This window comes from Abramis brama (assembly GCF_963993115.1).
Source record: "Abramis brama genome assembly, chromosome: 20".
Classification (NCBI taxonomy): domain Eukaryota; kingdom Metazoa; phylum Chordata; class Actinopteri; order Cypriniformes; family Leuciscidae; genus Abramis; species Abramis brama.
This window is the reverse complement of record NC_139982.1, coordinates 26,900,293-26,913,087: the sequence shown is the minus strand read 5'-3', so window position 1 is coordinate 26,913,087 and position 12,795 is coordinate 26,900,293. Positions and strand designations below refer to the sequence as shown.

General features: G+C 36.5%; 1 protein-coding gene across 1 annotated transcript; it reads left to right on the top strand.

Annotated features, from left to right (window-relative positions):
• Nucleotides 1-1,608: 1,608 nt before the first annotated feature.
• LOC311071593 (uncharacterized protein) lies at nucleotides 1,609-5,319 on the top strand. The gene is made up of 4 exons (XM_084095997.1): nucleotides 1,609-2,105; nucleotides 2,214-2,407; nucleotides 3,775-3,966; nucleotides 4,053-5,319. The coding sequence occupies exons 2-4, from the start codon at nucleotides 2,218-2,220 to the stop codon at nucleotides 4,361-4,363; spliced, it is 693 nt and encodes a 230-aa protein (XP_083952123.1). The 5' UTR covers nucleotides 1,609-2,105; nucleotides 2,214-2,217; the 3' UTR covers nucleotides 4,364-5,319.
• Nucleotides 5,320-12,795: the final 7,476 nt, after the last annotated feature.

The following is a 12,795-nucleotide window of genomic DNA, read 5'->3' as shown; positions in this document are numbered from 1 at the left end:
AACTGGGACCAGAGGCCGCTGTCTCGCATGTATTCGTAAGACTATGGCTAAACTGATCTCAGCTCTGTGGCAGAAAGCAAGCAACAGGAAGTAACCATTTTTAGGGGTTTCCGGTGAGCCCACCTTGCCGGAGAGAGCAGAGCTTTTCTTTCCTGTGCCGTTTAGCTGTTGCCATGACGACACAGCAACACGTGATGTATTCCTATGGTCACTGTGGTTCAGCCTCTGGTGTCACCACTATTACAATAAAAGCAAAAAAAGGCCATTTACATGCTACCGTTTTCAACTAAATGAAATGCATTTTGTTTTTTTGGGGAACTGAAAATGCAAATTTTTAAAAAAATGTTTTAAAAGTGCAAGTTTGTATTGTTATCGTGTAAACTAAAAAAAAAACGTGAATTTGTGAAAACTGACACACCATGTCTATAGGCGCATAGTGTTTCTTTACAAAGTGACCACTAACTACTGGCCTGGCAGCATAACAGCATTTTTAGTCGATTCCACATACATTCACAGTGTGTGTGTGCGTACGTACGTATACACATACACACACATACATACATACATATATATATATATATATATATATATATATATATATATATATATATATATATATATGTGAACACACATACACACATATGTGTGTATATATATCTTTTTATATATATATATACACTACTGGTCAAAAGTTTCAGATCGGTAAGATTTTTTATGTTTTTAAAAGAAGTTTCTTCTGATCACCAAGGCTGCATTTATTTGATAAAAAACAATAAAAAAACAGTATTATTGTGAAATATTATGACAATTTAAAATGACTGTTTTCTATTTGAATATATTGTAAAATGTAATTTATTCCTGTGATCAAAGCTGAATTTTCAACATCATTACTCCAGTCTTCAGTGTCACATGATCCTTCAGAAATCATTCTAATATGCTGATTTTATGCTCAAAAAACATTCTTTATTATTTTCAATGTTGAAAACAGTTGTGTACAATTTTTTGTTTTTAAATTCTTTGATGAATAGAAAGTTCAAAAGAACAGCATTTATTTAAAATAGAATATTTTCTAACATTATAAATGTCTTTACTGTAACTTTTGATCAGTTTAACTCATCCTTGATGAATAAAAGTATTGATTTATTTTATTTATTTCCCCCAAAAATATAATTAAAATTCTTACTGACCTCAAACTTTTGAAGGGTAGTGTTTAATGTTACAAAAGCTTTCCATTTCAGATAAATGCTGTTCTTTTGAACTTTCTATTCATCATAGCATCATGAAATAAAAATGTAAAAAACTTTTTTTAACATTGATAATAATCATAAATGTTTCTTGAGCATCAAATCATCATGATTTCTGAAGGATCATGTGACACTGAAGACTGGAGTAATGCTGAAAATTCAGCTTTGATCACAGGAATAAATTACACTTTACTGTATATTCACATAGAAAACAGCTGTTTTAAATTGTAATAATATTTCACAATATGACTGTTTTTGTTTGTATTTTTAATCAAATAAATGCAGCTTTGGTGAGCAGAAGAGACTTCTTTTAAAAACATTAAAAATCTTACCGATCTAAAACTTTTGACCGGTAGTGTATATATATATACATGCACATACACAGTACATATGTGTATGTATGTTATATAGTTTGTTATAGTATCTGTTTCTTATAACCCAGTTCTAGATGTTTGATGCAAGTATAGTCAAATATAGGCTACACATTCTTCTCTGAGCACTGTAGACTGATTTATTAAATATCATTTTCACTTTCCAAACCTCACTGACTCAAAGAGGTTTCTGTAACGGTTTCACAACGCAAGTGGTTAAATTCCCCCAGAAACCCCTGTGTTTTTGTGTAAGTTTATGTAAGGGGGAGTTTCCATTGCGAGTGGGTCTCCACTGTAGGCAGAGGGAAATCTTTACAGTCTCATTTTACAGCATTGTGAGGGGGAAGTGAGAACGTGTCTGTACATCCTCTAAAATCTCATGTTTTGCGCGTCTGACTCATTTGATATTTGAACGTGATCAGTCACTGTCATTGTACTGTGTGGAATCAAATCATTTGAATTCATTTTAAAGACTTCACAGCCAGTCAAGGTAAGGAAACCCATCAGCGATTAACGACTATTGTTTTGAGTTAAATTTCCAGCTACACTTTGTTCAGTTAATATTATGTTTAACCATTATTTGTTTTTTAATCATCAGAGCAATGCAAGGACCAGAACTGGTGGACTCGAGGAGTCGTTTTCGATTTATTGAATCATGTCTTGGCTTGATGGGCTGTTTGTGTATCAGCTATGCGATCTGGACACCTCAGTGGCTGGATGACAGGGGTCTGTGGTCCTCAGGGAATGAGACCACACCGGACATCAGCTGGTCCAACGAGGACATCACTAAAGGTATGTGATGTGTCTGCTTTTCTCACATACCTTCGGAAATGAAAGCTATTCAGAAGTGTCATTCAATATATATATATTTCTGGTCCTATTTTATCTTGCATTGGGAAAGAAGTGAATCATGACTGCTACTAGTGCCCCCTCTAAAACCATATGTTCATGACGCCTCCGAAGCTCTTTAACTTGGCTTTGACCTGTCTAAATACACGTGGGGGACAGAAACATTTCAGTAGCCCTCATGTGGCCCACATTCATTTTATACAACTGCTTTGGATCTTAGAAACTTGCATTCATGTGGCTTCTATAAAACATACGTTATTAATAATGCATTCCTGTTGTATCTTACTTTTTTAGGCCTTTGCTAGCATTGCTTTTTTGAGTCTAAAAATACCATACGGTCTGATCATGGGGGCTGAACGCTTTAGAGGAATTGTGGCATTTTTTGCAAGTTTTGACCTGCTGAGAAGTACAGAGCAGCCAAATGAGAGGAATTGAAATGAAAACATCTCCTGAATTTTTCTGAAATTTCCAACGTTGATGTAAAGTAATGATATGGTTTTGTGTTGGTGGGGTTTCTACACTTCGGTGGGCTGCAGCAGACCGGCTATGAGATGCAGAACTCACAATATTTGCATGTTTTATTAGTTGTAGCCTGTCTGGTTTTCCCCTTAGTTCATTTCTTCTTCAGAACAAGACAAATGAAAATGATGATGGATGACGTTATGACAGATCAGTTCAGTTTTAAATAGTTTCACAATGTGATGTTCTTCAAGAGCACTCAAACTGAAATTACTTGTCATGGTTTCATGCTGGATGTTCTTAAAGGGATAGTCAACATTTTGTCTTCTGTGGAACACAATGGAAAATATTTTGAAGAATGTTGTGAACTAAACAGCTTTTGTTCCCATTGGCTTCCGTTATGTGGAAGAACAAATGTAATGGAAGTGAAATGGGAACCAAAACAAACATTCTTTGAAATATTAGCTTTTGTGTTCAGCAGAAGAAAGAAATGCAGGTTTGCATAAAGGTTTGGAATGACACGAGTTGACAAAATGATAGCAAAAAAATTTCATGGACAGTGTCTTAAGGCGTGACTTAATGTGTGTGTGTATATGTATGTCTTTTTTGTATAAAATTAATTAGGTAATTTATACACTTAGGGTCCATTCAGTGGAGAATCATCATCATAAAATAATTGAACTCAAGTCTAAACTCAATAACTGTTTAGTTTCTGGACAGGGTCATCACTTAAATTCAGTGTTAATAGGGGTACCCCCTTCCTTGGGGTCTAGTGAGCAGGCTATACCAAACCACATTCGCTGTATATTAAATTCTTGAATATTAAAGGTGTTTTGGTCTGGTTTCAACAGCTCTGGAGGCTGAGAGAGTGTTTGCTGTGGTCGCTTTCCTGATGTCTGTGAGCTCTGGAGTGCTGTGTCTCATGTTCGGCCTGTGCTGGACGTCTCAGACGGTGCGTTCCTATTCCAACACTCGCTCTCTGCTGATGGCAGGCCAGGCGCTTGACCCGACCACCCTGCTAATGCTCACGCTAATACCTACAGGTCAGTACCTCCATATTTAGCTTTCTTTTTGCAATGTAATGCACATGTTTTAACCTTCTCCCCATTTTTTTTTTTCCTCCCCACAGGATTTTTCTTTTTTCTCAGCTGGGCGCTTTTCACCCATCAACATATTGGTGAGATCAGGGATGACATCACTCGACTTGGACTGTCCTATTGGTTGGGAGTGATGGGTTGGGGTTTGCTATTGGCTGTGTTGCCTGTAGTCTTCCTGGCGGAGAAGTTTGTGGTTCCTGACATCCTGCCGGAGCTAATAGAGTCCACCGATATGTGGTGGAAGGCCCCGGAGGTTGCACACGCACGATCGCTTAGTGAAGGTTGCCCTCATTCACAGCACAAGTCTCATCCTGACTTCAGGAGGTACATGTCAATGCCTTGAACAAGAGGAAAGAGGTAGCAAGGAAATGCACAAGAGAAGAGACTCTCGTCTCATTGGTCTTGTAGCCAAATATATGAGCACAGCATTTGTCTCAAAACAGGTGTCAAGGACCAGGATAAGAAACCTGTAACTGTTCTCCAGGATATGGGACACAAAGCTACAGGATATATTAAGGTTCTGTGCCGGCTTTGGCAGTGATTTCACAGCTGTACTTGGACGGGGATGCCCCAGAATGTGTTTTTTACTCATCAGAGTTCACGGTCTAAGTGTGAAACATAAAGTTGAAAGGATCTTGTATATGTATATGTGTGTGTATATATATATATATATATATATATATATATATATATATATATATATATATATATATGTGTATATATATATATAAAATTAAATGTCAGTTATCTTTAAAAAAAAAAACACTAAATTTGTTTTTGCAAACCTATAATAAAGTGATGTGTATAGCAATAATTTATCGGCGTAATGGCTGAAATAGATTGCGATGGGAATCGTTCAATCAGTGTAATGTTATGGTTACCTCAAACACATTCCTTGATACCATAGACTGTAAAAAAATAGCTGATACCTGATAATAAACAATCTGAATAACTAATTTCATTACTGAAACATTTGAAAAACCGTAAGAATTCTATCTAATTTGAAATTTGGCAGTTGTGATTTTTTTTTATTCCAGAGTTTTCTACAGTTTTACAGAATATTCTGATTCAAATAGTCTCAAAGCACTTTTATAGGCTACTGCTTAACACTTAATGTGAGGGACTCCCAGGTGCTAATGCAGAATTCAACACTACTTGATGGTGCTCCAGTTGATCTTTTTTTTTAAAAGTGCCAACAGTGCTCTCTACTGGTGATAGTACAAAGAGCATCATGTCTATATAAACTATTTTAACTATTCTTTTTGTACTTTTTTTTTTTTTTAATAAATGAAATGTATACATTAAGTTGAGTCAGTGTCCATCTGTCCGTCTATCTGTCTGTCTGTCTGGTGGTGGGGTCAAACACCATTAGAAGCAGTTATATTTTGTATTTAAATACGTTTTCTGATTTGTATGCATTTTCTTTTTGTTATATTATTTTTGCAATATTTTATATAAATATAAAATAAATTGTAATTTAGCTTTAATTTATTTCTGTTTGTTTTTAGTAATTTTAGTGAATCAACCTAAACTTGTTTAGTTCAGTTAGTTATTAAAGCAATATTTCTATTTTATTTTATTTTTTGTGTTTACATTCTGATCCCACGTCGAGATGAATGAACTGGCTGTGTTAATTGTGCATTAATCAGGTGCGGGTCTAATTAAAATGCAGTTCTGTCCTTTTAGAAGTGCTTAATAAAGTGCTTATTAAATCCACAGAGAATTGTTTTTTAAATTTACTATCAGGAAAGAGATTAATTGACCCTCAGAACACAACTCGAGTGTCCTTGAAGGTTGTGACGCCGGGAGATTGAGTGCACACCGGTTGACATCGACGGTTTCTGTGTGTGGAAGGTGTGTGTTCTGGATGCAAGAAGCCACTTAAATGCTCGTTTGAGGAGAATTTCAGTGCAGTGCAACTGTCAGAGCAGAGGAACTTGCTGTCCACAATGCTGACAAGCAGGTGTGCTCTTTTTCTGCGGTGTAGGCTACGCTTTTGAGTGTTATTTATGATCGTTTGTTCCCAGGCTGGGACCTCTTTTTCCACTTAAAAGACAGCTAACTTTAGCCTGGCCTTAAGTGTCCCCGTTGGTCAGGGCATACAGGTCTACTGTTCAAAATTAACTTCTGATTACCCTTATAACAGGACAGCCAAAGTTCCTACAGTAGTTAGGCTACTACAAAAATACTTTGGTTATTTGGTCCTTGTTCCCTGCAAAGACTTTGTATTCATTTATTGGTAAGACAATGTCATAAAATGATATTTTATTATTTCTGACACATACTGTTTTCATTTCCATGTTAGTGTTAGTAGCCTAGTTCAACTGTACAGATGCAGCATATGTTGCTGTTTTTAAACACTCTATAGAACTGTCACAACTCCTCCATGGCAATGCACAAATAAATAATTGATTAAAAAAAGCATACATGCTGTTGGAAATGGTACCTTTGGAATACTAACACACTAATTCTGATCTTGTTTGCTTTGTATTAAGGGAAGTGTGCTAGTTGGGACATTGCCATTGTTTTACAGTAGTAATATTACTGTGTTCCATTTGACTCGTAAATCAGAATTTCCAATTTGGACAAGTGTAAGTAGTGAAGTAATGCACAAATCATGTGTTTTTTTTTTTTTGTTTTTTTTTAAAGTTTCCTTCAATGTTGTTATTTTTGAAACTTTTTTTTTCTCTCTCTCTCTCTCTTTAGCTGATGTCACAAATCCCTTTTACTTTTCAGGCCTGCTCTTCAAAATTATATGGCTCAATATATGGCTCCCTGTTTTCATGATCAATCAGTTTCAAATGGATAAAACATTAATATAAGGACTTATTTTACCTATCTGCTATGATAAAAGCTATTTAGCAAACATCTGCAAAGATGGGCATGTAAAACAATTAATGAGCTTCTCTGTTAGTAATCTAACTCCTGCAAAATAAGCGCAAGCAATATGCCATTGAGTTTATTTCTATATCGTTATTCTGAGATTTCAAGTAGGAATAGGCTATCTCAGATCTGACTTTTTGGTGCTTTGCAGAAATTAGTTTAATTAAACCGAGTGATTGCAGTATATTGATAGTATTATTAGAATCATTCTAGTTCTATAAACATTTATCCACAATTAAAATACCTGTGTTCTGCTTGTAAACCGAACCTCACTCAGTAATTGGTTGGAGGCGGCCATTTTAATGGCTCCTCATCAGCCGCCAGTGGGATTGATTGGCAGTTAGGCCACGCCCACTTGCTCAGCATGTGCACTACGCAAGGCCTCAGCCCTGGCAACACTCTTCATATCAATTAAAGCCCAATTAGGGAGCCATGTTCAGCTAATTATGCTACGCTTCACATTCCCAGAATAAAGTGAGCGTGTGTTTACTGAGATAAATAAATAAAGACACAGGCTGCCAAGGCGAGCCGACCTTAATCAGATTTTCAGTGCTTTCTCTCTCCCTCTGTATGTGTGTGTGTGTGTGTTTATTTTTTCTACTCTGTGCTCGAAACAGGTGTAATTATATGACATCGCCATTTGGTGACAGTGTTGTAACGTGTCTTGTGAAAAGATACCAATTCCATGTCTCATTTCTTCCTATTTGAAGAATAATGAAATCAAGAAGGTTATTTCATGCAGAGAGGTTGTTTGCTTGTATGTGTATGAGTAGCGAAAGAGAAAAAAAAAAGTGTGCCTACACCTGTGGACTGCTTCATTTGTTCAGCACATCTGGACAAAATGTCGTCTAAAAACCAGACAATATTCAGTATTCTGGAATATAATAAATAATAAATATTCATTAGCTTTTTATAAAATGTTTTCAGCCTGGTGTAATTGGACTTTTTTTTTTTTAATGGTTTACCAGGCATGCTTTCAGCTTTAACCACAAAGAGTCAAACAACAAGAGAGAGACCGCCGATTCTAGATAAATTGGTATAAAAAAAATGCCATGATGAGAGATGGAAAGAGGGAAAACCTGATATGACAGAGGAGATGAGTGTAAAATAGAATAAAATCCATCGAGTGTCACCTTAAATTTGGATTATATTTGACTACCTGTCTCCCAGCAGGTCCTTGTTCCCCCGCTAAAATGGACTTTGAAGTACAATTCACTTTGCAAAAATCCTCTTTAACCTCCTCTCTTGTCTTTCTTAACAGATTGTGTGCAAGATGAGGCTAGTTTTTCCACTTCGTGTCCTTGCTAATGGTTGATCTTGTCTAGCCTTAGACTTGAAATCAATCTATGCCTGTGAGACTGGCCCCTACATTGGTCATTTTTATGACTTGTCTTATGTAGGTGTCAGGCTGATCATCTACACCACTAACAGCTGTTATTGATCATACTCGTTTCTTTTTAGCACACTAAAGCTTTATTATCTGGAAGTGGGGAACCAGGGGAAGAGCTTTGGGATTGAGCTATTCCACCAACAAAACCAAATCTCAATACGTTACAGTCCTCAATCAATCTTATCATCAGGGGAGTAGAGTAGCTTAGGTGCTATTGCATACACTTTTAGCTAATAGTTATTTACAATAATTAAAACAATAGTTACGCTGGCAATTTGTTTACAAATGTGAACTTGATGAGAAAATGTGAGTAGCAAGACTGTCACAATGCCAGGTATAGTAGTTGCTAATGTGTTAAAATGTATGTTACTTGCTTATATTTTAGCATGTAAGTATTGGCACACCTCTTTTCGAATAGCTACATGATTTAAAGTATCATTCATATCCGTGTCGCTGCACAAGTGAACGGTTACTGTTGGAAGTTAGCAATGATAGCTTGCACTAGCAAACACTACTAGCTAACAGTAATCGTGAGAGTTTTAAAGAAATGTGACGTTTTGTTTTTGACTTTTGATGAGCGAGTAAAGGTCGATACGAAGACATTTCTACCTAAAAATGCTGATTAAGGATTTGTTTAAAACCTTTGTGCAAGTCCACTGACAACTGCTTGTGTTAAAAGGATCTAAATCAGCTTCCTGGTACATATTTTCTGTGCTGGCAGTATTTTCTTTTATAGGCTTTTTGATGGGAGCGAAACATCCTTACACAGCAGAAAAGCTTTCTGAAATGTGTAACTTTGCCAATAAATTGAAGTTCAGGCCTATCATTGTCACATGGTCTCAGGAAAAAGAAAGACTAGCTCTTATACAGTATGTTTTCCTCATATGGCTTCACTATCTTCGACAAATAACTAGATTTTCAGGAGAAAATGTGAGTGGTGCTAATGTAGCTGTTAGTATGCTATGAGTGATTTTTAGCATGTTGTTATGCAGGGTGTTGCTTGCTGGTTAAACGTAAATATAGACACAAATCTTTGTTCAATTCAGTGCAAAGGTTGCAGCCCTGTTTGGTATGCATTTTTGTACTGTTGTTGCGCTAACAAACCTTAGCGCTTAATAGGGTAATTGAGTTCAATTAAACACTAATCTTATTGGGGATGCTATAGTTATAAACATTTCAACTGTTTAGCTCACAGTGACATTCTCTTGAAACTGTTGTAGAAAAAAACTGATGCAAAGGTTTATGCTAATACCCAGTATACCACTAAAAATACAACGTTGTTGTGTTATGAATTGCTATGACACATTTTTAGGGATGCAGTTTGGCATGAAAGCAAGCTCATGTTGCTAAATCAAGCTTGAGTAGAAGCTGACAGAAAGCTAGTGGTGAAAAGCCCTCTGCTGAAAATACAACTTTGGTGATATGAATTGCTATAACGTAGCTAAATGCTGCGTGTTGCTAAATCAAACTTGTTTAGTGTATGGCAGATGCTAAACCCCAATTATACCGCTAAGAATACTTTGTGTTCTGAATTGCTATGATGTATGAAATCAAGCTTTCTTGGCAGAAGCAGACAATTTACGCTAAAGGTCACAACCGCTATAAATGCAACTTTGTTGTCTTAAGAATTGCTATGATGTACTATAGCCTATAACTATATGTATCTAAATCAAGCTTTCTTAGCGTAAAAGCAGACGGTTACGTTAAAGTCCATTATACCACTTAGAATGCAACTTTTTTTATGTTATGAAATGCAATGATGTATCTAAATCAAGCTTGCTTTGAAGCAGAGTTTATGCTAAAGCCTGTTAAATTGTTCGGACACATTTTAGAATAACACTGTGTGAAATCAAACTTGCATAGATAGCGTTCGCGTTCATATCATACATTTTTCAGTGCTGTATACTGTACATCCAAAAAGGCTTATGAATTTCATAGAGTTGTAGTAGTTGCTATGATTAGCTAAGATTGTATGCATTTTGACTCATCCACAAGCATGTGGATACAGGATAAATCAGAACTGTGTGCCATTTCTGACACTCTTGTGCTAACCTCAGCTACTCTCTCAGTTGTTTTGCGTGTTTCCATTCTGAGTCAGCTCACTTCAAGATTGTCTGTTGCTAATTGTGAAGGACAGCTTCATGACAGAGTGGGCGCTGTGGGGCGCATCTGCGGCGGATAAGTGCATGAGCATGTGGGCGTGTTTTGAAATGTGCATTGCTGATAATCAGCTCAATAGCGAAGAGAGAGTATAGCTCTGCACTACGTGTCACTCGTCTGTTTTACATCTGTTTGACTGCACAGAATGCTCCCTTAATGTTAGTATTTGGTTTCTGTTTTTTTTTTTTTTTTTTTTGAGAACCAAATGATAACATTCTAGGAACCGTTCTTTTTATAACTTTTTCTAGCGATGCAGTACTCGTTCCCGTAATCACCGAAGTTACGTTAGTAATTCGAGTACATTTTACTGGTGTAGCCTACTGACTATCATTAATTTATCTATCTCTTTATTGAATAATTACTTATAATTAATATAGATATGAGAGTAAATATGATTTTGGAGAGATTTGACACCCTTATTGAAGATAACCTAACCCTAACCCTAATCAAGAAATTCTTGTGTTTACAGACCAAAAGAAGCATAAACTGTACAAGAGTTAAGAAATAAATGTAATGATGTCCTACTTTAAGTCAAATTATTATTAATTTATTTTTAATGTCTGAAATTGAAATCAATTTCATATAAAAACCATTGATTGTGTTGAAGTCACTGGGAGGAAATAAAGGAACGTTCTGTGAACTTTAGAATAGCGTTCTACAAGCCAAAAACTAACCAAAAACAAAAGAACGTTCTGGGAATGTTTGAATAACGTTAAGGGAACGTTAGAATAACGTACTACAAACCAAAAACTACCTCCCTATTTCTGTTAAGAAAACTTTCCTGGCTAACCAGAATCAGACCTTAAAAAAGAACGTTCTGGGAACCAAAAATTTAGCTGGTTACTCATTCCAAACTCAATTTTGTCAACTTGCTTCATTTCAGAGGCCTAGAGACCTTTATCAAACAGGCAATGCTAATCAGACAGACAGGCTAGGGTAAGGCAAGCGACAAATCTCGTCTACCGTGATAGTGAATAAAAGGATTTGATTTGTAGTAGTGTAGACACAGATTATATGTCAACTTGACTCTGAGAGTGGCTGCAACATGGCCAGCACACGCTCCTGGCATTACATACTCATACCTACAACCACGCAAACATGTATACTTTTGATTATCGTCCGCCGTTGTGTCAGCTGTGTCACTTTGGCCTGATCTCGGAAGCTGCTTACCACAAATCAAATCTATTTCAGCCACCTATTTTAGAATAAACAACTCACACGTTCCTCCTTCATCCATCAGCTTAGTGGAAGAGAATGAAAAGCCATTTTTATTAGAACGATGCGCTCCCCAGGGGGCCGAGAGAGGAAACAGGAAATGTAGAGAAGAAAGTGGGAGACAGAAAGGGGAAGAATTGTTTCCTTCCATCATTACAATAAGTGGCTCATTTTGCAGTGAGTGTGGTTGTAACAGGAAGCAACGCTTCAGTAATTGTACCACTGTCAGCAATGTGGAGTCACAACAAACTTGCCATGATTCATCAATCCTCTGAACTCGTAATGCCATTCCCAAGACGGCGTCCCTATGAAAGGAAAATCACTTCTTGGTTGTTTATCATAGACTGAAATGCGCCTTTGTCATGATTGCAACTTTATATTTTCTAGTTGTGCCTATAATTATCTTTTTTGAAACTTTATTTATTACTTAGACTTTTTTTTCTCCCCACTCTACCTTAATGCAACTCTCTCACATTTGCAGATTTTATTTTTATATTTTAAACTTGTTCACAATTACCTATTTATTTATAAGTTTCATGTATTCATTTTTATACTTTAAACTTTATATCACAATTAGCTTTTGTTCTTTTAATACTTTTTTATACTCTTAATTCTCTGAGGTGGAAACTAAAATACTACTTTTGTGTCTTTTTTATACTCAAACTCTACTTTTATTTAAAATTTCAAGATCAAATTACCTAAGCTGCTATATACATTAACGTTATAGTGCTATATACTCTTACTGCATGTCTCATTTGTATTTCTCTATTTTTAGGTTGGTGCATAAATGAGAACTCTGAGCAACGCTTGAGCAATGATATCTTCCTCTTGGGTGCCACAAAGCGGCCCATTCCTGAGTCCTTCACCCAGCATCTGCTCGCCTTCTCCGTCTCTGATCGACTGCTACGCTGTACCCATCAGCGGCCGCCATATGCTATCCCAGCGGCCATCTCTTGCTGTAAACAAACAATATATTTTGACAGATGCTCACTTGCCACGATCTCAGGCCCTGCCTGACCGTATCGTGGTGCCCTGGACACAGTTCTGTGCTCTGACAGGTGGACCCTCACCCCTCCTTCCTCCAGTATGATTACAGAGCGAGTAGATTTAAAGATCAGACTGTTTAA

Coding starts and splice junctions, on each gene's coding strand:
- LOC311071593 (XM_084095997.1), top strand. CDS start 2,218: ATGCAAGGACCAGAACTGGTGGACTCGAGGAGTCGTTTTCGATTTATT. Junction 2,408..3,774: donor CAACGAGGACATCACTAAAG/GTATGTGATGTG, acceptor TGGTTTCAACAG/CTCTGGAGGCTGAGAGAGTG. Junction 3,967..4,052: donor GCTCACGCTAATACCTACAG/GTCAGTACCTCC, acceptor TCCTCCCCACAG/GATTTTTCTTTTTTCTCAGC.